Source organism: Ammodytes marinus (genome assembly GCF_949987685.1).
Source record: "Ammodytes marinus genome assembly, chromosome: 7".
Taxonomy (NCBI): domain Eukaryota; kingdom Metazoa; phylum Chordata; class Actinopteri; order Uranoscopiformes; family Ammodytidae; genus Ammodytes; species Ammodytes marinus.
The window spans coordinates 14611247-14638287 of NC_137211.1; the positions used below are offsets into that span (position 1 = coordinate 14611247).

At 41.7% G+C, this 27041-nt stretch overlaps 3 protein-coding genes across 3 annotated transcripts in view; all 3 read right to left on the minus strand.

The window, feature by feature from the left end:
* The window catches only part of LOC307253756 (ERC protein 2-like), a gene marked incomplete at both ends in the record, with an annotated part of 115245 nt that extends 103352 nt beyond the window's left edge, over positions 1 to 11893 (minus strand). The window contains 3 exons of the mRNA XM_080031917.1: positions 4745 to 5560; positions 5705 to 5728; positions 11009 to 11893. Of these exons, the coding sequence (XP_079888043.1) occupies positions 4745 to 5560; positions 5705 to 5728; positions 11009 to 11893 (1725 nt within the window). The remainder of the gene's footprint in view (positions 1 to 4744; positions 5561 to 5704; positions 5729 to 11008) is intronic.
* A 4073-nt stretch (positions 11894 to 15966) lies between these two features.
* Positions 15967 to 19247, minus strand: tlr9 (toll-like receptor 9; the record flags this gene model as incomplete). The annotated part of the gene is made up of 2 exons (XM_080030802.1): positions 15967 to 16173; positions 16281 to 19247. 2 exons carry the CDS (start codon positions 19245 to 19247, stop codon positions 15967 to 15969), a joined length of 3174 nt encoding a protein of 1057 aa, XP_079886928.1.
* A 758-nt stretch (positions 19248 to 20005) lies between these two features.
* LOC307252691 (acylamino-acid-releasing enzyme-like) lies at positions 20006 to 27002 on the minus strand. The gene is made up of 19 exons (XM_080030431.1): positions 26931 to 27002; positions 26743 to 26834; positions 26048 to 26122; positions 25805 to 25942; positions 25617 to 25708; positions 25458 to 25498; positions 24966 to 25087; positions 24769 to 24829; positions 24576 to 24673; positions 23913 to 23964; positions 23690 to 23778; positions 23367 to 23505; positions 22900 to 22983; positions 22417 to 22497; positions 21575 to 21663; positions 21084 to 21274; positions 20715 to 20817; positions 20530 to 20636; positions 20006 to 20439 (listed from the first exon to the last, which is right to left on the minus strand). Exons 1-19 carry the CDS (start codon positions 26983 to 26985, stop codon positions 20334 to 20336), a joined length of 1815 nt encoding a protein of 604 aa, XP_079886557.1. The 5' UTR covers positions 26986 to 27002; the 3' UTR covers positions 20006 to 20333.
* Between the last annotated feature and the right edge of the window lie 39 nt (positions 27003 to 27041).

A 27041-nucleotide genomic window follows, 5' to 3' on the forward strand; every position in this document is an offset into this window, starting at 1 on the left:
GCACGCCTTTGGCAGCAGGTCAGGGCTGGGCAGGAACAGACCAGTGGTGCGGCTGTTATTACTGGGTCTACAGGGACCTGGCAGCTAGGGAGAGCCGATTAGGCCCAGATTTATGCCTCTCTGCGTGTGTGTGTTTTTGTTTTTGTGTGTGTTTTTGTGTGTGTGTGTGTGTGTGTGTGTGTGTGTGTGTGTGTGTGTGTGTGTGTGTGTGTGTGTGTGTGTGTGTGTGTGTGTGTGTGTGTGTGTGTGTGTGTGCCATCACACAAAACTCAACTCCAAGCTAATGCATGTAACCTGCATGGTGGTTAAATTTGAATGCGGACACTGCCACTCTGAGGACATTTCTAGTACTGCATGTTTTGCCAGTAAACTTTTTAAGAGGTTGTCAGAAAATACAACTCAGACATACTGTATGATGTATGCAATATGTATAGCTCCCGCAGTTGAGTGTAATCATTTCATCTCAAGAGAAACACAAGCGAGAGCACCACTGAACACAAACCATCGCCTGACAACACACACCAGCATATGAAGTATGTGAGTTGAAGCTCTATATCTATACATACTGTATATCATCACAACATACACAAATAAAGGCAGACAGCTGTTTAAAGTAACCACGGTCTGTAAGGAAGTCCTAAGTTGTACAACAGAGGGAGAAAGGGGAAGAAAAAGTAGCATACAAACCTACATTCTCACACCAACCTTTTTAACCTTGTTTACGAAAATCAAAATGCATGTATATAACCAGCAAAGTATTAGGGATTGGAATATATAAGATTGACTTGATTATCAGTCCCAATATGTTGAATATGGTAAATGTCCATGATCGGGATAATCGTGGAATCAGGATAATTGTGAATATCTTTCCATGAGCGACTAAAAAAAAGCTGTCTAGCTCGCTTACGTATAAGACCAATATTGATTTCCTGAATATGTTTTGATGCAATGAAGATAAACATAAGATTTCTAAATGTTAAGCAATACAAATATTTGTTTCTTAACTTAATGTTAGGTTAGTGACTCCTGTATGTTTTAAAGCCATTTTAAGAATTTAAGGGATAATCTGAGGAGATGATATCGCGAATCGCAATTATTATCAACAGGATAAATGTGACATGAAGTTTTAATTTTCGTCCCATTCCTGATCCCATGATCCATTGTGGTAAACCTCAGCCATGATGTTTGAAAGCAAGCAGAGGTGAACTGAAAATGGAGTCATGTATTATGCCAGGCAATAGCTGCACTACCCTCACCTCCTTCACAGACACATGAAAAGTGCAAGTGTAAAAGGTAAATGACCACTCCGACACATAAACATAGGGCTGCACAAGAAGTAGGCTGCTTCTCACTATTAAACAATTGCATAGAAATGTGTCTCCATTCAGCCCGGCTTTCATGTTTTTTGAGTGCGGAATATCTTAAAAACGCTTTGATGGATATTCCTCAAACTTTGCACTTCACTCTGACTCAAAGAGGAACTGAATAGATTTTGGAGGTCAAAGGTTACTGCGACCTTACATATTGTGAAGTCGCAGTGACCTTGTACCATATTGTAGCTTTACCCTTGCATATAACCACCAGGCAATATTATATTTAGAATAATATTTCAAATACAATATTTTATTTCAACTTATACGGTATGTTAAGGATCGTGAACAAGGCTCACAAATATCACATACTTCCAGACAGAAAAAAAAACAGAAAACATCAATTCAAATAGCTCACATACCAACAAGTATTACCATACTACATTACACTAGCAAGAAATCAGTTTGTTTTACTTGAGGCAAGGCTTTAAGTTTTGCTTAAAAATATATAAATGACATAATAAACTTAAAGCTGTGTATGTGGTTGTGCATGCATCCACGTGTGTTCGGCATCTCTGCGTCTTTCTAACTCTCACTCACTCACACACACACACACACACACACACACACACACACACACACACACACACACACACACACACACACACACACACACACACACACACACACACACACACACACACACACACACACACACACACACACACACACACACACACACACACACACACACACACACACACACACACACACACACACACACACACAGACTCCATCACCTGACCTTAACCTCAGTGTAGAGTAGGCCAGAAGGAGACGGGGGAAAAAACGAAAGAACAACAATCACCTCTCTTTTCAATCAGGGCGGTCAGAGTGTTTTCGCTCATTAATCATACATTAATATTCAGACAAACACAGTCTGTTTTTCTACCCTAGAAAAACACTCCCTTCTTCAATTTCTCCCTCTCTCTCACCTCTCAGACCCAGTCACCCCCCTCCTCCTCCATTACACCCACAGTATGTGTTAAGCTGTCAAGGAGTTAAAAATAGCACAGCACACAGAGTGTGTGTGAACAGGTACTCACCTCTTACACACACAGCACGGTTAGGTCCCATACGTTACACAAGGACACACACAGACACACACAAGTACATGCATGCACAGCAGTGGTTTAATTAGCATGGGCCGAAACACCCGGTCTCTCTTCTGACAAAATCATCACAGTGACCAAACAAACACCCGGCATGGGTGGATTTCCCATCAGCCACCGGTGGCCCGGAGTAGGAGTGTCCTTGCTAGAAACGCTAAGCCGTCAGGCCCCAGATGTGCCACGCATGCTCACACACAAACGCACACACAATCATTCTGACAGACATAGACTTACAAACAACAAATAGACAGAAAAAAATGGAACATGGCATAAACAATAGCAGAGGCATGCACACAGACTTGCAACTCACATAAACACAAAGACACACACTGACGGAGAGGTAGAGAAATTAAAGGCTAAGAAGATTTAGGAGTTAAAAATAAACAAGACAGGAGTGAGGAGCATAGAGCAGCCTACTGCTAGCTCTCCTGGCAGAGGATAGAGACACCTGTGCAACAACAGCGCCCACTGAGGGGCTGGCCCTTCTAAATGCTCAGTCAATAAAACTGACCTTCTGGGAAAGACAGAAATAACAGGTACGAATGAGATATGAGCACACCAAATAATTCCACAATGGGCTGCAATACAATTCCGAACGTAATAATTTTTTTTTTCTTTAATGCCACCTCACAGCAAGCTTGCTGCATGCATGCCTCATGCTGTAGAATAAATGCCAAATGTATTGCACAATGCACAGGTAATTGGCACATGAACAATTTATGAGCATGTGCATACCCAGGGAAACACACGCAAACCAATTGAGTCAGATTGTAAAACTGCATGGCTGAACCCAGGCTTAGAGCACTCCGTATGTTAATCTGGCCCATTGATAAGACCTGCTGAGCTGCTTTCTGCCACCATACTCTACATAATACAAACACACTCATAGGTGTACACACACACAGACACACACAAACACTAACACACACTAATACAAAATGCATGTATAGCCAAAATGCATGTATAGCCAAATGTAATTGATCAACCTCATCAGTGAATATGCAAAAACACAATGGTATGTAGGGCTGCTCGATTATGGCAAAAATGATAATCACGATTATTTTGATTGATATTGTAATCACGGTTATTAAAGACGATTATTCATTGTAGGGATGCACCAAAATGAAAATTCAGCCAATTCTTTCAACATTACATAAACAAAACTCCCAATTGTGCTCCTCAAACATAGCCTACAACTAAAAAGCCACACAAAATAAATAATCAGAAAAACCTTCGAATCTAAGAGTAAAATTAATATTTTACTAGGGATGTGATTGTGAACCATTCATTGATTTGTACTTCGACTTATAAGAGGAGGTAGGCTATGAATCTACAAAAAGATCGACTTTTTGCCTTCTTTTTTTTTGCAGCGCACGTTGAGTTGCTGTAAAAAAAACTACACCACAGCTGACACCGTAATGTTCAGACTTCAGAATTTGCATCAGAGCGCTGATCATAAAAATTAGACGCTTTATTTAAACGAAGTCCATGCTTAGGTGCTGGTTGTAACTTTTCGTCTGTAGACTGAAACTAACGGAGGGGGTGCGTCTCACTGTATATTTGCTCTTGTCGCGCAGATAGGTTGCCGACATGGCACAATATATTCAGGCTCGAGAAATGCCATCAGAAAGCGGAAGCCTTTCCCCTCAACAACGTTAATGTGCAGGAATCCCCGACTATCATTTTACCCATAAAGCCACAGAGCTTTTCTGCGTGGCGGCTCACACCGGCAAGTTCTCACAGTGAATGACACTGTTACCCACCGCCATCACAGTGTCTCACTCACACCATGTTTCACCGAGTGAAACGCTGCTTCAATCGCGCAAGGCTTTAGTGTTTCGGTGTAACATCCTGGACGAGTGTTTTAACTTTATGCTGAATAAACAATTGCACTGGAATCGCTGAAAGCGACAGTGTTCGGGCGGGGGCGGGGCGGAGCGCAGGTGGAGACAGAAGGGTGCGCTGCATTTACTACACATGACCCGGCATGCCGCACAATAACCGTTTTATTACGATTATCTTGTTTTCATGATCGAGGGAAGCCAAAATTGTAACCGAAATCGAAATTCAATTAATCGCCCAGCCCTAATGGTATGTACTACCATTTGAAATAACAGTAAAGTCCCATGATCCTAAAGTGATAAACAATTAATAAAGAAATATTGAAATACTGCCTATGCCAAACCCTTCTTAAAATGGCTTTGATAAATGGTTCAGATACATAACCATGAACTTAGCCCTGGTGAAGAAAGAAATTCACACCTCTCTCACATGCAGGTTCTCCAGCTGCGCTTCAGACTCCTGCGCCGCCATGGTTGCGATGCTGCCTGTCCTGGGCTGTCCCCGGCCCCACGGTCCCCCTCCCTGACTCTGCCCTTGGCCCTGAAGCATCTCCAGCAGCCTCTGGATGCTCTCGTCGCGGGCGCCCAGCGTCTGCTTCTGAGAGTCCATCCTCATCTCCATCTCCTCCATGGTCTTCCTCAGTAGGAACATCTCTTTGGCCTGCCGGTCGTGCTCCGACTGCAGCTGGCCCAAATTGTCCTCCTCTGACTGATCCAGAGAAGGAGGGGGAGAAAAGAAGCCGTCGCACCCGGGCAGCTGGCAGGGGCTGCGGGGCCGGAGGAGTGAACTAGAGCCGGAGGGCGGTACCACGGGAGCATGGCTGCCGGGACTATAGAGGGGCTGGTTGGGGCTGATGTTCCTCGGCCCGGGCTGAAGAAGAAGAAGGGTGTTGGCCGGGCTGAGTCTCTCGCGCGCGGCCACTGCGGTGTTACAGCCGTAGCCTGGGCTGTGAATGATGACATCAGCCTCCTGTTGCCCGGGATGGTTGTAGGCGTTGGATGTGTTGGCTCTGGGGCTGTTCTTGGGCACGGGGCTGTGCAGGTTGCTGGGGCTTTGCCTGGGGCTGTGGCCAGGGCTGAGACCCCCTCCTCCTCTGTGGTCCTGGTGGTCAGTGTGGAGTTCCCGATAGGAGCCAGAGTTGCCGCCCTGCTGCCGCTGCTGCTGCTGCAAGCGGCTGTTCATCTCCCTGTGAGCCCGCAGCTCTTCCTGAAGCTCCTGAACGGTCAACGGGAGGTGCTTCACACAAAGATAAAAAATTATTATTAAAGCCCACATTCATTTGAAAAAGAACACAAAACATAGCAAAAAGACAGACACTAGTAGAACATTCCTCAACATTGATAAAAAAAACACACATACAGTGAGGTACATTAAACAGACCTTTTTTCTTCTGATATCCCCAGGCTGCAGCATAAAGAAGACACACACATGCATAAAGACAAGATAGAAAAACAGATATATACCCTAAATATCAAACCATTGGGTAGATTATGTCAGACTGTAATTGTTAAGCTTGCTTTGAACACTAGGGGGTGGTATTTCTCTTCAAAACACATGAGGAACACATGGAGGGTATTGCAAGCTAAAGTGACCTGAGTTTGTTTGCAGCCAGATGAAGATCAGAGAGGGAAATGACAGGGTATATGGTGAGTCAACTGGACAGTTGCTGGCCTACATGCAATGAGCCGTATAGGGGGCCAATAGTGTGTGCCACTCAATAATAAATTCACCTATAAAGTGACAAATCAATCATTAATTGAGGACATAGTTAAGAAATTTGCTACGCGGTGGTCAGACTGATAAAACAGAACAAGCAGGAATTCTGTTCTTCACAAATGAACACTGAGTAAACAAATTAAAAAAGAAAAAGGAAAAGAAAAATGGTAAACTAATTATTCACCTATCCATTGGTACTGTAAGTAAGGTTTTTATATAGGCTACTACCTTTTATAACTACAGTTATGTGGCAGTAACATCATATAGAACAGAAAACTCTCAATGTCTTGTGTAATGTCCTTGAAATATAGTAACCTATGCAAAAAAAAAGATTAAAAAACAACAACTCCGGAGTGGGTTTAAACTATGTTCGCCTGCAAATAATGAGTTTATTAAAAGGGGCTCATTAGTGCATGAGCAATAGATTTTACTGTCACAATTCATCAATGCGCTCATAAATCGAATAATTGATTGGCAAGTGACACAAATGGGCCCTGATAGTAACGTTGATGAGGGGTAACGCATTTCACACAACACCACTGCTGCTTTGTTGCATGTTGCAGTGCAAAGTTATACAAAAATGCAATGTGCTAATTTACATTCACAGCTCTCAGCTGTCCTAGCTGGTAAACGGAAATTAATGTTGTGCTTGAACCCATGGACACGGAGCATTATTGTTATTGACTGAGTACGGTTAAGAAAAGGCTGTAAGGAAGAATGTAACACTCACTCACAGTGTCCTACTCAAGCATGTGTATCAAAAATCCATTTTAACAAACACACTAGTTAAATAACTGATCTTCCATCAGTTATTATGACTAATTCATCCTAAAATACACCCCTGCTTGGGTCCAGATGGTGGGGAGCGCCAAGGACACAGAGCTGAGATGTAGGAGGGAGCTGAGGGTGAACGCGGATAATCAATGCAACAAACACTGAATATCAAGTCAGAGTGGGTTGACACACACACACACACACACACACACACAAACACAAAATCAAGACTGTTGGCACAATGCATGTGTACACACATGTATATTACACATACACACACATGCAAGCTAAACAAACAGATGGCAAGGGGACAAGCCTGGTCATTGCAGCTGAAGGAAAAGGTGACATTCTTTATGCTAATTACAAAGTTCTTTTGTCAGACTGAACTCTTCCCAGGGTGTCTTGAAGAGCAAAAACACAGGAGAAATGGAGAGAAAAAATGGATACTCTTAAAGGATATATGGGGGACAGAGGTGATAAGGGAGAGGGAGCAGCAGATAAGAGTTGAGAACACACTTTGTGTTTTCAAAATGGGGAGGGAGGAAAGGGTTATTGTTGTATGTTTTGCGTATGTGTTCTGTGAATTTGTAGCTAACAAGTCAAAGGTGTCCCAGTCAAGTCAAATTTGTGGCCCAGATGGAAGGTTTTGTATTCCATTTTAACAAGTCAACAGCATTTTGTTTGTCAAGAAATATTGTAGAAAAAAATATAAATATTACTGCTTGTTAGATCTGGACCAATTCATTATTCCTGATATTAAAAATACAAAGAGGTGAAGTCCTGATGCAATGAGCTTAACAAACAAAAAAACAACTGCTGAGGCTGAGTTTACAATATATTTTATCACTAGTTATCTAGTTTATACTGTAGATGAATCGCCATGTTCCGTGTGCTTCAGCAACAACAGCAAATACAGGGCAGAGAGACGTATTGGCAAAAAATGTCCAGCAGTGTCATAAAGACAAGATCCCCCTGCAGAGCCGGCCCAAGCCTTCAGGGGGCCCTAAGCGAAATATGATTAGGGGGCCCCCCTCCAATATTAGCGCTGCTGAAGCTATAGATCTTTGCTAAATATCATTCAGTGTTTTCCGCTAGTGCCTCCACCATGCATCTGTGCGAAAATATTAGACAAACGAGATTCAGACCCTCCCAGGGGGGTCCAGGGGTATACCCCCCGGGAGATTTTTTTAACCTTTTTAAAGTGAAATGCATGAATCTGGTGCACTTTGAGAGGAAAATTAAGAGGCAAAATCTGAGAAATTTTGTGTGAACAAATAATTTGGAGACACTGGGTCGGATGAATTAGAAGCTATTGAAGAAGGACACATGGATTTTCCATAAAAATATTAATATAAAATAAAATATTATGGAGGGTCCTCTGGGATGGGCTTGGAGCTCTTTTTCTTTTACGGGACATATTTCTCTGTAATATAATGAATGCATTTAAATGCAGTGAGAGGAATGAAGCAGAATAACTCTGTTGTCCAGCTACTGTATCTTTTTTTCCACATACGAGCCTGAAATAGGCTATAGACTATACACAGTGCATGGGCAACTGAGGGCAGCCCCATTTCCAATTGTTTTTAAATAAACTCAATACACACTGTGCATGGATGTGAACGTGACATGATCAGATCATTTCGGATTACCTCCCAGATGAACTGATTACATTTTTAGGATATTAATTATCTAGACCAAAACATTTTATTCCTTTTTTTGTATGATAACTCACATTTGCATAATATGATGTTAACATCAAACACACAAACTAAAAAAAAAAAAAAAAGCTTAGTTCGCTTATGCCTCGGGCTGGCTCTGTCCCCCTGGACAATTAGGCTAACTTCTGGTTCTGGTGGTAGGGATGGCCTAAAGGTAAGGGGGCCGACTAGCAACCATGAGGTCGCTGGTTCGATTCTTCGGCACTGGACAGGAGGGTGTTATTTGTAACACTAGGGCGGCTGGTATTACATCTATGGTGCCCTCCATCTCTACCATTGTGTCCTTGAGCAAGATACTTAACCCCAAACTGCTCCAGGGGCTCGGCATCACGACGACCCTTCGCAATGATCCCCTTCTGTATAAATGCGTGTGTGTGAGATGTGTAGCAAGGGGATAGCGAAAACAACATTTTGATTACCGTGTGTGACTTGCCTTGCGTGTGTGTAATTGACAAATGATGATGCAAAAGAAAAATGGATCAACAAACGAACAATTAACAGCAATCAAAAAGGGGCCGATCTTAAAAGGATAGATAGATAGATAGATAGATAGATAGATAGATAGATAGATAGATAGATAGATAGATAGATAGATAGATAGATAGATAGATAGATAGATAGATAGATAGATAGATAGATAGATAGATAGATAGATAGATAGATAGATAGATAGATAGATAGATAGATAGATAGATAGATAGATAGATAGATAGATAGATAGATAGATAGATAGATAGATAGATAGATAGATAGATAGATAGATAGATAGATAGATAGATAGATAGATAGATAGCTCCACAACAACAAAATTGAATGACAGTTTGAGCATGATGGTCATCTTTTCATTCTTTTTTGTTATTGCTAGAAGCTGTTAATTGAGGAACGTGATATGGGACAATTTAGTTGTGTTGGTTTTTACGACTGACTACATATAGACGCACATGATAACTTGTATTTGTTGGTTTCTATCAGAGCATTGTAAAGTGTGCGGGATCTTTTCATTCATATATATTCCAACATAACTGTTCCCCAAGATTTTTAAAAGGATTCTACAATGACAGTTTTGATTGATGATGAATAAAAAAAAATGAATTCTTTCTGCTTTTGGTCTGTTGTATTTCAGTATCAAATGCCAAAATACTCTCAACCTGTGCCCTTGACATGACAAATGAGCCCGAACTGCAATTCAGTAATACACTAGTCCCCTGAAGGAGAAGAACAGAGACAAACACATCCATCTAATCTATCACAGACAGACAGAGCCAAGCTGGGACCGGCCTGAATATTCCACAACAAAAGTAATTCAGCTGCAAACAAACATGTTGTCTACAAACCTCACTGAAACCTTGTGTGGTTAAAGTAATGTGTGTATATTTATTATGTGTACCCGTGTGTCATTTGGGGGTGGCTTTCTCTAAATGAAAATAACCATTCTGTCAAACGGATATATAGACATATATTTACTTGACAAACTATGCAGCACTCACTGTGTTCCTGACGAAGCAAAGTTATTCCGTATTCTTTTTCAAACATTGTGCTTTTTATTATGTTTGGTTTTACAATTCTGTGAAAATGGTATGTGTGTGGGCGTGTGTGTGTGTCACAGTGACCTTACACTGACTGTATGACAATGTGAGATGAAAAGCTATAAATACAAATGCAGAGGTGGCTCCTTGGTTACCAGCAGGGAGAAGTCAGAAGATATAATATGAAACTGTTTTTGCATGATTGTGTGTAAGAGAGATGATGAGCAGGAGAGAGCAGGAAAGAGATTCAGCTGACACACAAGCTGTATAGCACAAAACAAGTATCTGAACAGTATGCAATATATCTTCCACTTTTATCTTTCTTATAGAGAAACACGTTCATCTTTCCACCAGACAACACAGACACACGAGGGAGTGAAATGCCTCCGCGACAAAAAAGGAAATGAATGGCAGGGGGGAGGAAAGACAAGGAAGATAGAGACTTGAGACTGAGTGGGACTAGACTTCCGTGGGAGAGGTGTCACAGGACAAACTGGTCACCACCATCATCCCTTTAGGAGGAGCTTTTTTTTTTTTTTTGGTTCCGGCTCGGAATGGCTGCCACTAGGGCACGTTCCCATAGAAACACAGACAGAGCCGTTCGACTCATGCCAGGCAAGCATGGATGAATAAGAGGTGTGAAGCGACTAGCGAGAGGTCTGTGAGGAATGTGCGGAAGAGATGGGAGGTTTGACATAAAAAAGTCTTAAATTGTGACGCATGACAGAGCTGTGTTTTCAAAGTGATATGTACCCCCCCCCTTTAAAAAGATGACTTCCTCTGGTGATGAAGTTACTGAAGTTGTTGAGCATGTGATGCAGTTAACAGTCACATTTTTAGTGGATGAACTTACAGGTGTTTTGCTTACAGAAACAAAAGTCTTCAATGTAAAAAAAATATATAAATTTTTTTTTAAACAAATTCTTCAACTTTGTAGTTTTTTCTCTCACCTGCACATCCTCTTGGTTAGTCCTGCTCTGGTCCTTCAGAACCGAAGTCCTCCCTCCCTCCTCTCCACGCCGGAGCCCTGTGTCTCTTTTGACCTCCGGGCTCCAGTAGTTGACGTTGTTCACGCTGGGGGGGCCCGTCCTCGCCTCCCTCCCTCCGTCCAGTTCTCTCCTCAGGTTGTCGTTCTCCCTCTGCAGTTCCCTCAGCTGAGCGTGGAGATCAAACGTGGAATCCTCTGTGCCCCGTCCGGACGAATCCAGTGCCTGTGGATGTCTCCCAGACTGTCGGTGCAGACTGGAAGTCCCTGTTGGATGAGGGCTGGTCTGGTCTCCATAGGGGTCTGAAGGGTGAAGCAGATCATACGTGATGTTTGGACTGCTGCCCATGATGGCCGTCGTCCGGTTGGTGTAGGAGGAGCGGCTGGTGCTCCTGCCCAGTGTCATGGTGCCTTTGGGGTACAAACCAGAGGGTTCCAAGGAGTCCCGCTCATTGGGGTACATGGTGCCTGAAGTGGCGTAGGCAGCGCTCACAGACTGGATGTTCTCCATAGACAGGGTTTTACCCCCCGGAGCTGTCGCCGAACCTCGAGATACTCCTCCTTTGTCTGCTGCTGTGCCGGCTTTGATCTTGGAAACAGGCCTGGACGTGGTAGACCCCTGACCGCCAGCCAGTTTAGATGTTGGTGCAGGCCCACCGCTTGACACAGAGCCTGGCTCGAGCCCTGAGCGGGAGCTTGGTGCAGCGCTTGCAGCCTGTTTGCCTTTCCCCTGTTTGGGGGGTCTGGCAAAGCGTGATTGAGATGTGCTGCCATCGGTGTGACTGGCACTACTCTTTGGGACAGCAGATAGCTTGCTCGATGCGGGCTTGGCTCTAATGTTTATAGGCATTTTTTATATATGGCAAATGTCAACTTCTGAGAAGAAACTGTTAAGGTTGGGAATATTGTCATATCCCTTTACGGAACCAGAATGAAGAACAAATGTTGTCCTCAAATAAAGGCCACCTCTTGGCCTCTCAGTTTTTACACGTCCATCCCTGATTGTTTAGGGCTTGAGGCTGAGTCTTATTTAGTCCTATTAGAAGGAAGTGGCAGGGAGTTTTGGCTAGAGGGCTCCCAGACACAAAGGCCAGAGGTCTTCTGGTTTCAGCTACAGAGCAGGGCATTGTGGATTCTAGACAGATAGAAGAGGGACAAACATTGAGAGAAAGACCAATCATATTAAAAATTATACTGTTGAGAAGTGCTGTCCATAATGTAAAGTGTTGTGACAAAGAATTTCCCCTTGGGACAATAAAGTCTAAAGTTTAAATTATCCAGCCAACAAATGTGTCTAACAATGACATTCTGTTAATGGTAAGACTACATTGGGACATATAGACAAAAACAAGAGTAATCACTGTAATTTGTTGCCAGAGCAAAACAGGATAGAAAACAAGCAAGACAGGAGCAGGATAATAACTTGTTGTATAACCACAGTTGCGAGAGTAATGGGATGTCAGAAAAAAAATGCTTGTTTAACAACCTGGCTATAGATTAGTGATTGTAGCATACTACTGTAACTTCTCACTCATTATGGAAAGCACATCCTGCAAAGCCCCACTCAGTCACCACAGTAGATGGTGAAATAAATTAATAAAAATAACAGAGGGGCCAACATTTCAGCACCATGGACAGCACAGCACTCAATCTCCAGACATAAAGCACATGGAATCGAATGTCTGCTCAGGTCTAAAGCAAACAGGCACAAGCCAGTGTAATTGGCTATGACCGTGGTAGACTGCAGAGGTAATTGGAAGGCCTGTTTTATTATCTGCCATCTCTCTAGGGCAATTCAGACATTTTCAACTAAAAATAGGCACTTGGAATTTAGGCTAAATCACATTTGTACAGCATTATATGACTGTGCTCATATTATTATTGTTTACAGTTTTAAACCATATGACTATAAAGAATAGTGGGTCATCCATTGTCTTTGAGACAAGAAGAAGTAAATTGAACAAAGTAGGTAAGTCTAAAAAATATGTATATTCTCAGGAAATCCAAGTAAGCACAACCCAGTCCACGATGGACCAGATATTGGGGACTGTCAGCAAAGCAGAGGCAAATCCAAATCATAATCCCTCCTCTAATCCAAGAGGATTGGGTGCTGGGAGTCACTGCACAGGATGCCACTGAGAGATTGGTTAAATCGGTTTGTCAGTCATAACATAGCTGTCAATCCCTTATCCATCATTGATGGAGACAATGAATGTAGCCTTAGGCCAGCAATGGAAACGTCCATTCCGTCCATAATTCCGGCACATCAGTTGTTGCATTTACATCCAAAGTGCACGTAAAAAAAGGACCGGTGACGATTAAAATTAAATCACAAACATAACTGTGTCTGACCCTTTTAATACAAGCCAACATGTAAGGCCGCTACTATTGAATCTTTGTCAACAGATTTATTTTTTATTTTTTCATAAATGGAGGTGTTCAGTTTCAGTTTCGATGGGGCGCGCGCCAAGTTTACGCAGCTGTATACCTCCTGTTCAAACCATACCGACTGGAAGACATGACTGACAAAGAAGACAGGACTAATGAAAATGTGAAATACCCCGAGTAGGAAACGCCTCACTTCAAACCGGCGACAAACCACTGCACTTAGCCTACTCCGGAGTTGGCAGCCAGCTGTTGCCGCGAATAGAAAACTCGAGTCACCACCCAAACTGAAAAAGCGTTACCACTAGTTAATTCTCTAACACCTGTCCAAACGAGCCCTTCTGCGTTCCATACTCTCATACAGCTGAACCTAACCTGCAAACTATGAAGTAGACAGCACTATTTGACGGGTGGCACGACTGCAAACGGTCGATGTGCATGATGCGAGTGACTGCACTGCCTGAATAACTCCACTACGACCACGGCACGATGAAGGATTAGTTTCTTGCTCATATGCACACGGCTACATGAGTTTGAGCTAGTACCTTACATAATAATTAATCTGACATACAAACCGAAAGCACAGACTCGCATGTGTTTGGATAATGTTGCAAAATGATGAAAAACCCCAGGTGTGCGCGCAACGTGTGCTCGAGCTCACCGGTTAGGCGCCTCTCCATCACCGTCAAGTCCCATCCGTACCCTGTCCGACCTCGGCGCAGGCTCCATGATCTCATCGGCTCAGCTGCTTCATGACCTGTCTTGTCATCGGGTCCTCGTGGGCGCGCTCTCATCCAACTGGCGCGTGCGCGACATACGCGGCGAACAGCTAATGATTGGAGTTTTTCTTCATCTTTCCGCACACCTACACGGGCGTCAGTTAGGGATGCTGCTGGCAAGCTCTTCTTAGCTTCACAAACCTTTAAAAACATATGATTGCGAAATAAATTAGGCCTTTACGGGTGCATCTCAAACATTTGACTATCATGGAAAAGTTCATTCAAAAAAGTGAAACTTTCATATATTCTAGATTCATTCAAATGAAATATGTTTTAATTTAGATAATTACAATTTACATCTCATTTTTAAGAAATATATGAATATTGCATAAAACTATCAAATCAAAAAAAGGATTTATGGTGGAGCTCTCGTGGTGTAGTGCTGGTTAGAGCGTCCCCCCATGAGGCTCAGTCCTCCTCGCAGCAGCGTCCCTCTCTGCACAATTGATAAAGCATGAGAAATGTAAAAAAAAAAAAAAAAAATCTTCATTCTAAATTCATTCATCTTTATTCTAAATTAATTTCATTTATGTGTAATAAATCTAGAATATATTAAAGTTTCCCTTTTTTTGATAGGCTATTCTATTTGTTTTAGATGCACCTGTAGGCCTATAGCCTAAACAAATGGGATAGCATTTAAATCTTTTCATACAGACTGGGCCACATATAGCTACCCTGACAGTAATCCGGAATAGAACCCCAAAGTTAGTTTGTTTTATAAAGACAAATTGACAAAAAAAAAACTATTGGATAAATGTTGTGTGTGTGAAACTAAAGATTAGTTTCAAACATGCTAAAACTGTGTGGACCTGTAGCAGCCCCTGCATCCTCCTTTTAGTTAAGTGTAGAAGAGGATGCAGCTGTTCCATCCCCCCTTGTGATCCTGGCCCACAGGTTTAAAGAAGTGCACAGAGCAGCAGGTGTGGTTGTGTGGTATGAATCTGCTTTGTTACTTTCAATACTTTTGCATTCACTTCTGTAACTAATCTTTGAAATTATTATTTTTTGGCCAGACTGCAGAGCTCCCTTGCATTCTGATATATTAGAAAATGTATGCTAGCTTGTTAAAAACTCTTTCAGCAAAGTTATTTTCATTGCAGCCATTCTACATCGCTGTTTAAATTTTTAATAATTTTGTCTCTTTTTATCAGCTTGCTGTGTATTTGATGAAATTGCATTGTACTTGTACATGTATTTGTGTAGGTGTTTTATTTTATTTTGTTTGACTTGACATCATTGACATGAGGGTCACCCTTCAATGATCAAAATAAAATAAAGGAATGAATGTAAAGAGAAGTTAAATGTTGAGTTTAGGGGAAGGGGGGGGGGGGCGTTTCACAAACAGGCGCACTACATTACTCCCTTGAATTTATTATAAAATTAAGCTACTAACTTAGTGCAATATCAATGTATTTGTATAATGCAGTGTCTCGATTAACTGCAGCCCACAAAAGCAACAACGCCCTACCAAAAGAAAAACATTGAAGAAATCTCATCTAGGGAAATTTAAAGAAAACCAATCAAAGGTTGTCAGACATAAACAAACAGAAGACAATCTTGAAAAGTTACATATAAACATGGACTTTTTAAACTGTAATTATGAAAATTTAATTTTTTTAATTAAGTTTAAAAAAAATTATCATCGCTTAGGCACATGTGACACAATTAAGGGTTTGTCAAAATGAGGTAATGGGAAAGATGGCAAAATTATTAATGACATGGAGATTTTTCATTAACTCTATCAGCCCTGAAAGGATAGTCATACAAAACTTTCACTCATGTTGTTGTCATAGGATTTGAGGTTGTCTGACGACAATGTCATTCTCAGTCGGTTCCAGAATAGGGGCTGAGCCCTTGGGTTTCTCGGCCACGACAACACAGACTTTCTGCACAACCTCTTCCTCAGCTGAAGGTACTTCAGTTTCGGAAACATCTCATCCAATAGAACCAGCACAGCTGCATCCACCTTGTTAGAATGAAATCAAAGATAATTTCAATCACAGTCAAAACTTAGCAACAACTCAGAGGGTTCACTTCCACAAAATACATGAAATTAAAGTTCATTTTGCTCACCTTCTCATCCAAAAGCCGCTGCTGAACCATGAAGAAAGCCTGGCGCATCACACCACTCACTGTCTCACTACCAGTAGCACCACTGGACAGCACAAATACTGTTTTCACACTGTTGTAGACAGCATTATGTAGATTTTCAATGCACGAAAGCCCTGGAATCCAGTCCCTCTCCTCCAAACAGAGACAAAACCTCCTGTGACCCGAGTCCTCCAGATAGACAGTTAACTCGTTGTAGACCCAGTCCCTCACAGCCTGATCGCTGGTGTTAAACACCACAAAAGCATCGTAGTGATAATGCGAGTCACTACCAGCCAGCTGGGAGTAGCCCTTATGTCCTGCCCAAAGTACCTGTAAGCCATACCACAGATCCCAGCCATAGAGGTGCTTCAGTAGGGGTAGAACAGTGAACATAACAACCAAGAAGGAACAGACTAGGGATGCTAAGCTACCAAATAGGTCCTGGCAGGAACGCTGGTCCACAGACAGTATACTCCGGCCATGTTGGGACTCTGGGTAACCACATTGCACACGTGTAGTGAGATAGGGAATCTGTACCGGAGTAGTACGCAAGAAGTCTGCAAACCATGATGTATCACAGTCACATTTAAAGGGGTTAACATGCAGGGTGAGTTTCTTTAGGGCAGTACCGTTTCTAAACGGGGCAGGGAGAAACTGTTGGTTCAACTGTTTGATCTGGTTATGGTTGAAATACAGGCATTCCAAGGATTTCGCCATACTGAAGAAATCCTCTGGAATGAAACTGATGTGATTGTGACTGAGGTCCAAGTGTCGCATTGCTCCAAAATCAATGACTTTATGAGGCAAATAAAAGAGGTAGTTCTGACTGAGATCCAGGTGACGTAAATTGCGGAGTGCTGATATTTTGTCCCATGGAAAATATTTGAGCAGGTTGTGGCTGAGGCTGAGATTCTTAATGCTTCCTGGTAGGTTGCTCAGCACTTCTGCTGAGATTTTCTTTAGTTCATTGTAAGAGATGTCCAGGTTTGTCAGGTTTGTCAGGTCTTGGAAGAAATGAGTGTACTTGTTGTTTTCAGACTCCCACATAATGTCCAGGCGATTTCCGTAGAAGTAGAGGTACTTTAAAGAGCTGCTGATGAGCCTTTGGTCTATTCGCATCCCAATGCCATTGTTTGCCAGACTTAGGACTTCCAAGTTGGTCAGATGTTGAAGGAACTCTAAACGATGGCCCATACCCTTCATTTTGAAGTGAAAATCATTGTTACTAACGTCTAATACCTTCAAAGTGGTTTTAAGCTCAATGAAAGTATCTTTATAATAGAAATCAAGTCGATTGTATGACAAATTAAGAAAAACTAGATTTGTCATGCTATCAAATAGCCCCATCTTCAATGCCTGACTCATGTAATTGAAGGAAAGGTCTAAACAAACAGCATTTTCCATGCCTACAAACACATCTTTGTTGAGGGACAGAATGTCATTTTGAGACAGGTCAAATGTCAGTTCATCTTGACAGAAATGTTTTTTAAAGTCCCATAATGATGTAAATTCTGTCACGTTGTCTTCCAAATTTTCCAGCTTGTTTGGTTGATTGGATTCCCAGATGTCACTTCCAGATAAGACTCCTCGATCCATTAGCATTAGGGGTGGGTCATGAAAACTCCTTGTATACAAGTTTTGGTTATGCCAGCTTCCCTGTGCCATGATCTCGGATGGAAGACTTTGGCAGCGTGGAAGGAAATTAAGCATGTTTTGGGAGAGGTCAACATCTTTGAGAGATGGTAACTGTTTCAGAGCTTTAATGTCACAAGTATTGATGAAGTTCAATCTCAGGTCTAGTTGTCTTAGCTTTTGGAGTTTGGACAGCACATTGAGGCTCTCTCTTGAAACGTTGTGGAAAAAGTTACCACTCAGAAGAAGAACTTGTAGATCAGATATATTTCCAATATGTGGGGAGAGTTTCAGCTGGGGAAATGTCTTCAGCGGTTCATAGTTATAGATAAGGTTAATCCGAATGAGGCCCTTCAGCTCTGCAAAGAAGGTGCCGTTTTGTATAGCATATGCCAAGAGGTTGTCGGAGAGGTCCAAGATCCTTAAATTATTCAAAGGTCGGAAAATACCCTCTGGAAATGTTTTCAGAGAGTTTCCTCTCAGGCTTAGAAAGTGGATGGAGCTGTTCTCAGCATAGAATGAGTTTGGATGTAGAAGCAGAGAGCTATTGTGTGGGCAAGGAAAGCAGGGTCTGGCTGCATGGTCACAACGCTGGCAATTCCACTCCAAATTCAAATTCTTGAGGACAGTCAAGTTGGCAAATGCTCCTTCTGAGACCTCTGTGATCGTGTTCTCCCTTAAATCCAGACTCTCCAGTGATGGTGGCAACCCTTTAGGGACAGCTGTCAAATTATTATACCCCAAGGTGAGATTTTTGAGTTCAGAGAGTTCTGTGAAAACCCCCTCACTGATATGAAAGGACTGGTAGCAAGGGTTTGCATAAAAGCAGTTGCCGCTGAGGAGGAGAATTTGAAGAAGTGGAGTTGTTAGAGAGTCAATAATATGGGAGATACAATTATACCGTAGATCTAGAACCCTCAGGCTTTTTGGTAAACATGGGATAGAGGTGAGGCTGTTTCCAAACAGATACAAGCTCTGAAGATTCCACAGGTTCTTTAAAGCATCACAGTGGATTTCCAATTTGCATGAGCGGCTTTCGGGAGATCTCTGGCGATCTGGCTGACAATTCCCCATCATTTCTAGAGAGTTAAGGTTTGGGACACCTGAGAAGGCATGCTGTCCCACTCGCTGTATCTTAGTCCGACTTAAATTGAGGGACACTACAGTGGTAGACTTGATGAAGGGGACATGCTTGAGTGGTCTTTCACTGCAGTCCACTGTGGTGGTATTCACATCAGTGTCACATGGTAAGAAGACGGGATTAATGGTTCCCACATGTGGAAGAAGCTGAAAAAGGATGAGGATATTTTTCAACATAGCCTGAAAAAGAGAAACTTAATTTCAGGTGTTTGTTCATGGCAGACAAACAAAAAGTAAAGTAATACAATTAATAATAATTAATATTCAACCTGTAAATTCTACTGTTTAAGTGGCTTCAAACAACTGCTCAAGAAATCACTTTGGCTTTTTTTTACATTCAGACTTTTCCAATCAGCCATTCTGTGCTTAACATTGAACAACCGGAAGGTTCATAATTTGTCTTGAAGTGAAATGTAGAACAGTTTCATTGGCATATTAAAATGTGATTTTACTTACCATAATGGGTAAAGCCTGTATCTTCAAATTCACATCGCAAACCAGATGAAATTGATGTTGAGTCCAGGTGGGGAGAGGCAAAAATGAGATCTATATGTTCCCTGACAGGAACCTGGGTTATGCAGAACTGAAAGCATGTGATCTGATACACACCACAGCCTGGTGCAAGACATGTGGTCAAATTTATGAGGGGTACAGATACAGATAACACCTGGGGTAAAATAATAAAATGAAATGTGTCTGTGATGATATTTACTTTTGAACATATGAAAATTACCAAACGCTTTCCTTTTCTGACCATAAAGACCAACCAAAAGGAAGGACAGAGAGTAGAGGGAATTTTCCGTTCAAGGACGGTTACGGTAGATGACTTCCCTTATTCACCAAGATCCCCAAGGTATGGGGAAGTATTATGACCCCACCGGTTTCAGAGACCTTTTCAATCCAAACAAAGATTCTTCCCACACAAGTATTATTTTCATAATCGCTTTATTAAGTGCACTGTATCATGAAATCAAACCTAACAAACTAAAAAGCCCTTTATTTTCTGTATGTACTGTATAGACTGCAAAAGAAAAAAACAAATATTTGTAGCAATAAAATGTGTTTCTGTATATTCAAAACGGCTTTCATTCAAGTGCTGTGTTAAAACTATTATTTACTTATCCACCCTTTGGAAATTATTGTGGCAGTTCAAATAGCCAGAGATAGATTACAAGTAAAGTACAGTTATAGAAAGTGTATTATGGATTGGAGAGCACTTTCAATGCTTTGGCGTTGGACCTCACACTCTCCTAGGAAAGAACATCACTGACGCAAGTGTTGAATTATCCACAGAGCGATGTTCATGAAGCCGTCAGACTCAGCATCCACCTTGGAGAGAGAGTGATTGTTCCCTGGGTACCACAGCAACCTAAGCAGCACACATCATAGCAGTAGTGAATAAAACAATGTTGTGCTGTTCATATCTTGACATAAATCGATACTCAGACAAGCCTCTTACCGGACTGGGATCTGCTTTGCTTTCAGAGCTCTGTAATATTCAATTCCTTGCTTGTTAGGTACACGCTTGTCATCTTCTCCTAAGGTCAGCAGTACTGGTGTCTGTACCTAGGTGAGAGATCATCTTTGGTTAGTGCATTGTCTACAACTAATGATGTCAAGAGACTCACACAGCAATAGTCATACCTGTGGGATATATTTAATGGGAGACTTGTTCAGCATCTGCTCCCAAACAGTAGGGTCCGGTAGACAGTCTGTACTGTAGTCGTAGCCAGCCTCAACCATGCACCTGCAACAATAATATTTGAACATATTGAATTGAAAATAAAATATCACTGGACGGTTTTGAGGTTTTCTGTCCCTGCAGTGTTTGTCTGTTTTATTGAACACTTCAATTTCTGACAGTGAAGCAGACACACGCAATACACCCCGCACACTAGCTTAAAGGCTGTGGAACGAGAGAGGTGCAAGTGACAAAAAGTAAGTGGCTGTCACACAGTCACGAAAAACAGATAAACTAATGCGCACAATGGGAATGTTTATGCAAAGACGCACCAGTCTGGGATGTCTGTGCTGCCGATCATAGAGGCCAAATTGACGACGGGGTTGCGAGCCACGCAGGCTTTGTAGAAACCCGGGTACTGGCCAATGAGATGACAGGCCAGGAAACCACCGTGAGATCCCCCAGAAACAGCCACTTTCTGCATGTCGAACTCACTTCCTTTCAGAACACTTTCAACAGCAAACTGTTAGGGGAAGAAACATGGAAAAAGCATAAGAGGACATATACGTAGCAAACCACAAGTTAAGGCGGAGTAAAAGTAACAAAGGAAAGACAAATAAATACTGCTGTTATGAGTCAAGATACCATGGAAACTAACCTCAATTAAATATAGAAACCAATTCAATTGACAGTAAAAACACAGGTATAACCATCAAGCAACACTAGAAGTTATTTTTACCAATAGCAAAAGATACTTTAACAGATAATCAGTTTCATGATAAACTTGATCCTCCTCTTTTTTCTCCTCTTTTCTCATTCTTACTTGAACATCTTTGACGTCCTGGGTGCCAACATTGCCAGGTAATGAGAGGATATTGTCCTGGCCGTACCCAATAGAGCCACGATAGTTCACTAAAAATAAATAGCCCAAAAAAAAGACCATCACTAATTATTATAATATTACTGACAGGCACTGATAACCAAAGTGAGCTTGAGGCTGGTTCAAAACAGCTATTTGTGAGCACCTTGAGCATGGGTCCAACAGACTCCGGATAAAATGAAAATATACAACTTTCGGAATGAAAAAAAACTGAAGTCCCAAAATCAAAAACTTAATAAATGATAGATAATGAAACATTTGATTTTCTATTTATTTTTTATTTATTCATGCCCCGAAGTTGAAAAGAATACATTTAAACATACGCCTACTAGTCCATAGTACAACAGGTATGGCCTCACATACTAGGCTAAAAGTTTCAAGCAAGAAACAATCACTTTTAACAGTCAATTAGCTGCAGTAGATTTGCACTGAAATACATTTCTCCCTTGTAAATGTACAAGGCAACATCACATTGAGATGGATTATGCCTGTGAGCAAGAGCAAGCGCCCTGTTCCTGGAGTAAAACAGAGTAAACTGAGCTCTTTAAATCTTCACAACGAAGGAAACTATATAAAAACTGCGTCTTGAAATGTATAAGAGACTTCTTATGCCTTCTAATGAGAGCCCCTAGCAAAGTACCGGACATATGAGTCAAACTATCTTCTGTCTGCAGGAGACAGCATGTGAACTTTGATCATCTTCTGTTACACATCATGTGCATATCAATGGATGATCAAACTGTAAGCAGGTGTCCCACATAAAATTACCAGACATATGAACTTACCCAGTAGCACAGCAAAGCCCATCCTGCACAGCACAGATGAGGACAGAATCCAGTCAGCCACGATCACTGAGTGAGGACCCCCTTAGTGGGACAAAACAAGCTTTGTAAAATATCAGATATAGATCAAAGTTTGTTTTAAATCGATCCGTGTTTTTATTTGCTTAATCCTGTGACGTGTTCATGCCAAAAATAGTATTGCACATGGAAACTATGTGAAACATCTCAGGGCTGTTGTGAAAGCTCATTCTTGACTTTGAGAACATGATTAAAACATTTTGTTACTAAGGGCACTATCGTCATAGCAACCAGTGTTGGCCAACCAATTCTATCTGTAGCAGTTGCTCTTGGCTGAATAGAAACAAATCCCAAAACGGATTCAATTCTAAAAAAATACATGTTGCATGTATCATTAGGACGTTTCTTACTATATTTTGGGGGTACAGAATGCATGCACACTTAAGAACTACAATGATAGCAACCGACCATGAGGAGTGACAATAAGAGGCAGCTTCACTCCATCCTTGATCTCCTTTGGTTTGATCAGCAAAGCTTCAAAATCAAGGCCAGCTGGAATAAAGAAAGATTAAAACCATTATTCAAGCGAACTAAATGCGTGTGCCTGTAAACTCCTTTACTTCCTATCCTATACACAGAACTGTCTGCTATTTATCATAATAGTTAACGTCATGTTATCTAATTATTAACAGATTCTGTACAAACATGCACTTACAAAAAAAAAGCTGTTAAACCCATTGAATGTTTTATTTAGCCTATGTTCATTCTCTAAAAAAACGGGCGGCTGGTAGCGATATGCATAGCCCCAAATATTATATATATATACACCCACCTCCTTGTCAATTTATTTGGTATACCTTTCCAAGCAAATGTAATCCATTTTGATAACTTGAGACTTCATAATTTTTCTCTTTTTGTTGATTTTTTATTCTTACGGTATTGACTGTTGTCTTGATCCGCGGGAGGAGTGAAAGTCAAGATCTTCCAATCAATGTCTGGCAACGTCTGAGAGTCTTCCAAAGTAACCCACAACACTTCCTCCCGGGAATCCCTGGCTGGAAGGAAACCCACCCTCTGGACAAAGAAATGACGTAGAAATTACTTTGCATTAAGTGATATTCTCAATCAAACAATATTTAGTTTTTTGAGTACTTTAATTAAAAGTTGTACACAGTTAAAAAAGGTGTATTTATGCAACGGCATACTTAGTACATATTGTATTACAACAAAATGTGACAAATGAAAACTTTGATCCTACCAGACTTGGAGGGTGGTTTGGAGAGGAGCAGCTGACCACCATCAGATCTCTCTCTATGTTCAGCAGACACCAGTTTCCAACATCAGACGCTACAGACAAACACAACACATAATTGGACACATGCTGAAATAAACACATTCAGGAGGTATTAACACCAAAAACACATAGGTCAACAAGGCTAGTGTGGCCTGAGCATGGCGGATAAATATGCCAAATGACTCACTTGAAGTCAGAGAGGTAATGCTCCCTGTGCTTGTATCCACCATCAATAGATCCTGCAAGTGAGGCAACAACAATGCTTTCCAATTAAAGAATGAATACAATATTCTCGCAAAATGTATATTTATCCCGAAAAAAAATGTCAAGACTTATTGTTAAAAGGAGTACACACTGCATGCGATACTCACGATGGACGCCGCAGGGTTACATACAACGTCAATGTTCAGGCGCGTTTACATGTCATCGGCCATCAAGTGGCACGATGAGCGCGTTTGACGCGGCACGAAGAAGCATCCAATGCGCCGCATCAATCCCGTCCAACGCTTAAGGTTTAAAATATTGAACTTTTCACGCGATGGTTGCTTTGCTTTAGATTAAGTACCGGTTAGTAAGGCAAAGCAACGGTGTTCATCTCAGCCAGACCCGGCAGACACACAGTAGTGCTGGGATTGATCTCAGCCATGGTTGATGAGGGGAAATAAAATAGCGAGAGGAAATCTAGGCGTGATAGAAGCGATGCACAAGATGGATGTGATTAACCCAAATATGACCCCAAGATGATCAAGCAGAGCGTCACTAGCGCTGCAAACGACAACCATCGCGAGCAGTGTGTGCGCATCTTAACATTCATCATAATAACAACCTGTTTCCCAGAAGTTGACTTTACCTTGCGGCTGCGCTGAGGACAAGCGACAATAACACGTTGGCTATCAGCTGACCAGCACTGAGAGGACAACTGAGAACTGTAGATACCAGCAAAGCCATCTGTGAAGCCACACCAACACACACAGTCACAACTATGTTTGAGATACAGTGGGCAACAAAAGGAGAATTCATGTGACCGCCATATATTCTCTTACCCTCTCCAGGTCTCTTCACCACATCCACCACCACTGAGGTCTTCTTAGTATACCAGTCATACTAGAACAAAAAAATGCAAGCAGAGAGGAAAAACTATAATGAACACATACATGCTCACCTCTTCCTTTCAGGGCACCTTGCAAAGAAGGGGAAATGATTGGGTCTTAGGTGGAAAAGAGAGTCCACCCTGTCTTACCATACAGAGCCTGCTGCACTGCATGTGTGGTCCATAGACAGAACATTCCAGGTAGACGATCCGACACTGGTCTGGGCTCAGCCTGGGGGAGCACACTGCACTGGTGCCTGATGACAGCTGCTCTGAGGGGACACAACAAACAAATAGGACGCACGTGAACATCTGCAGATGTAAAAGAGTCTACCTGCGCCCATTTAAGGAAGAACAGTTGTCTGATGTGAAGAAAAAAAAAAGATCAATTGATTCCTAACATCATGGTTCTGTAAAATGTGTTGTGCCTTATTTGTCATGCACAATCATTCATATATAGTCTGCAATGCCGGAAAAAAAAAAGTTAAAACATAGACAAATTCAATTTGTAGTACCATACTAGCTCACATGACATTACGATGTAAAATACTTTATGTGAAATGTCTCCTGTGCAAGAAGGACATGTGTAGGGAAAAAAGGGGACTACGAATGTAAATAACAAGAAGATAAGCTTTCACTTACCACATTTCCCACCGGTAAGATCCACATAGAACAAAGATGACCTGACAAAGAAGAGGGAAACGTGAATTAACCTGCAACATTAGCCTATGAGCCGCACTAAGGGAAGTTGTGATTGTTCATCTCTAATTCTTCTCTTTGATCAGTGTGAACAGTGATCACCTCCTGTTGGGGCAGTACTTGAGGCCCAGTCTGAAAGGTTCATGCCACCAGCCTACGAACACCACACCTGTGTCACCTGGAGCCCAAAATGCCTGCAGAAACAGAGCAATGGCAAGAGAGTAAGATTAAGAAGGTGTGTGAGCATACTAGAAGTTCACATTAACAGAACCTTAAAGTGTTGTTCAAACCTGTCCAGGTGAGATATATTCAGGCACTCCCTCCAACACAGAGACATTGTCGCCTTCGATGTCTAATACACAGAGCACTGGGGAGCTCTTGCTAACCAGCGCCTCTCCCCAGTCCTCTTGGAAGACAAACTGCTCCCCCTGCAGGGATAAAAAGGAAAACACACAAAATGTTTAAGAGTGGAGTTAAGTTCAGTATACTGAATAGTGAAACTCTTTTGTTTCAAACATATGTATTGCTTTCACTTTTACAGCGTCCTTTTTATCCACTTTCAGGTTCTCTTCCTCGTCCCCAATGGAAGACAACTCTGGTGACTCTGTCTGAAAATCATAAATAGAACAGAACAAGTTACTATCTACTTTGTGTTACCCTAATCCTATCTACCTATGGTAAATGCTGAATCAACAATAAATGGCATACAGGGCAGAAAACTGGCCTATATGCCCTTATGGCCAAATTCCAATCAGTGTTGTCAAGCCACTTTGTTTTTGAAAAATAACTGGGGAAGTCAAAGTGAAACTATGTGCAAAATGCTTTGCGATATTCATCCTTTCAATGATGTGCAACAGCCTAATGAGATACATTTGATCTTGTTTTGTGAGTGTTGTTGAGTGTAAATCTTCAGAAGCCATCTGTCCACTGCCAGGGTCATTTTGTGCATAATCCTCCACAATGTATTTAAAGTTTTCATATAGATTTTAAACAATTCCTAACATGGAACCATAGGATAGCTAGCAATGTGTACCAGCCATTTACAACAAGGCAGTCAAAACACGATGCATGTGCTTCAACATACTGTAGTTTGCTATGCAGTATTGAACACTAACCGGGCAATGGCTTTGGGGAAAAACAACATGGGCGAAAATGTCAACCTTTAGAAGGCAGTGCCCCATGTTATTCATTGCTAATTAACCCATCAAATACAGTTTTGACGACATACCTGGAAGTAGGATTCTGCCTTAGGCCTCTTCTGTTCTGCCACATACAAGAGGTGGGTCTCGGAGTGGGACCAAACCAAGCAGCCAAACTGTTCTAAGGATTAAAAAAAAACAGTGTGATTAATGCCTGGACCGGAGAAGGCAACGAAACTGGTAAAAGCATGAGGGATTTCAACTTCATATGACCCACCATCTTCATAGACTTTTCCATGTTTCTTCAAGGCTGTTAGATTGATGCTCTTCATCTTGATGTTTTTGCTCCATATCTGAAGGGTCACAAAGAGGCCAGGAGAGGAGAGAG

What these genes read in the sequence shown, in the direction of transcription:
- LOC307252691 (XM_080030431.1), bottom strand. Translation starts at nt 26,985, where the DNA reads ATGAAGAGCATCAATCTAACAGCCTTGAAGAAACATGGAAAAGTCTAT. An exon ending in GGGCTTTGCTGTGCTACTGG is followed by an intron (nt 21,664 to 22,416) that starts GTAAGTTCATAT and finishes ATTTATTTTTAG; the next exon opens with TGAACTATCGTGGCTCTATT. An exon ending in GCAAAGCAGATCCCAGTCCG is followed by an intron (nt 20,440 to 20,529) that starts GTAAGAGGCTTG and finishes TGTGCTGCTTAG; the next exon opens with GTTGCTGTGGTACCCAGGGA.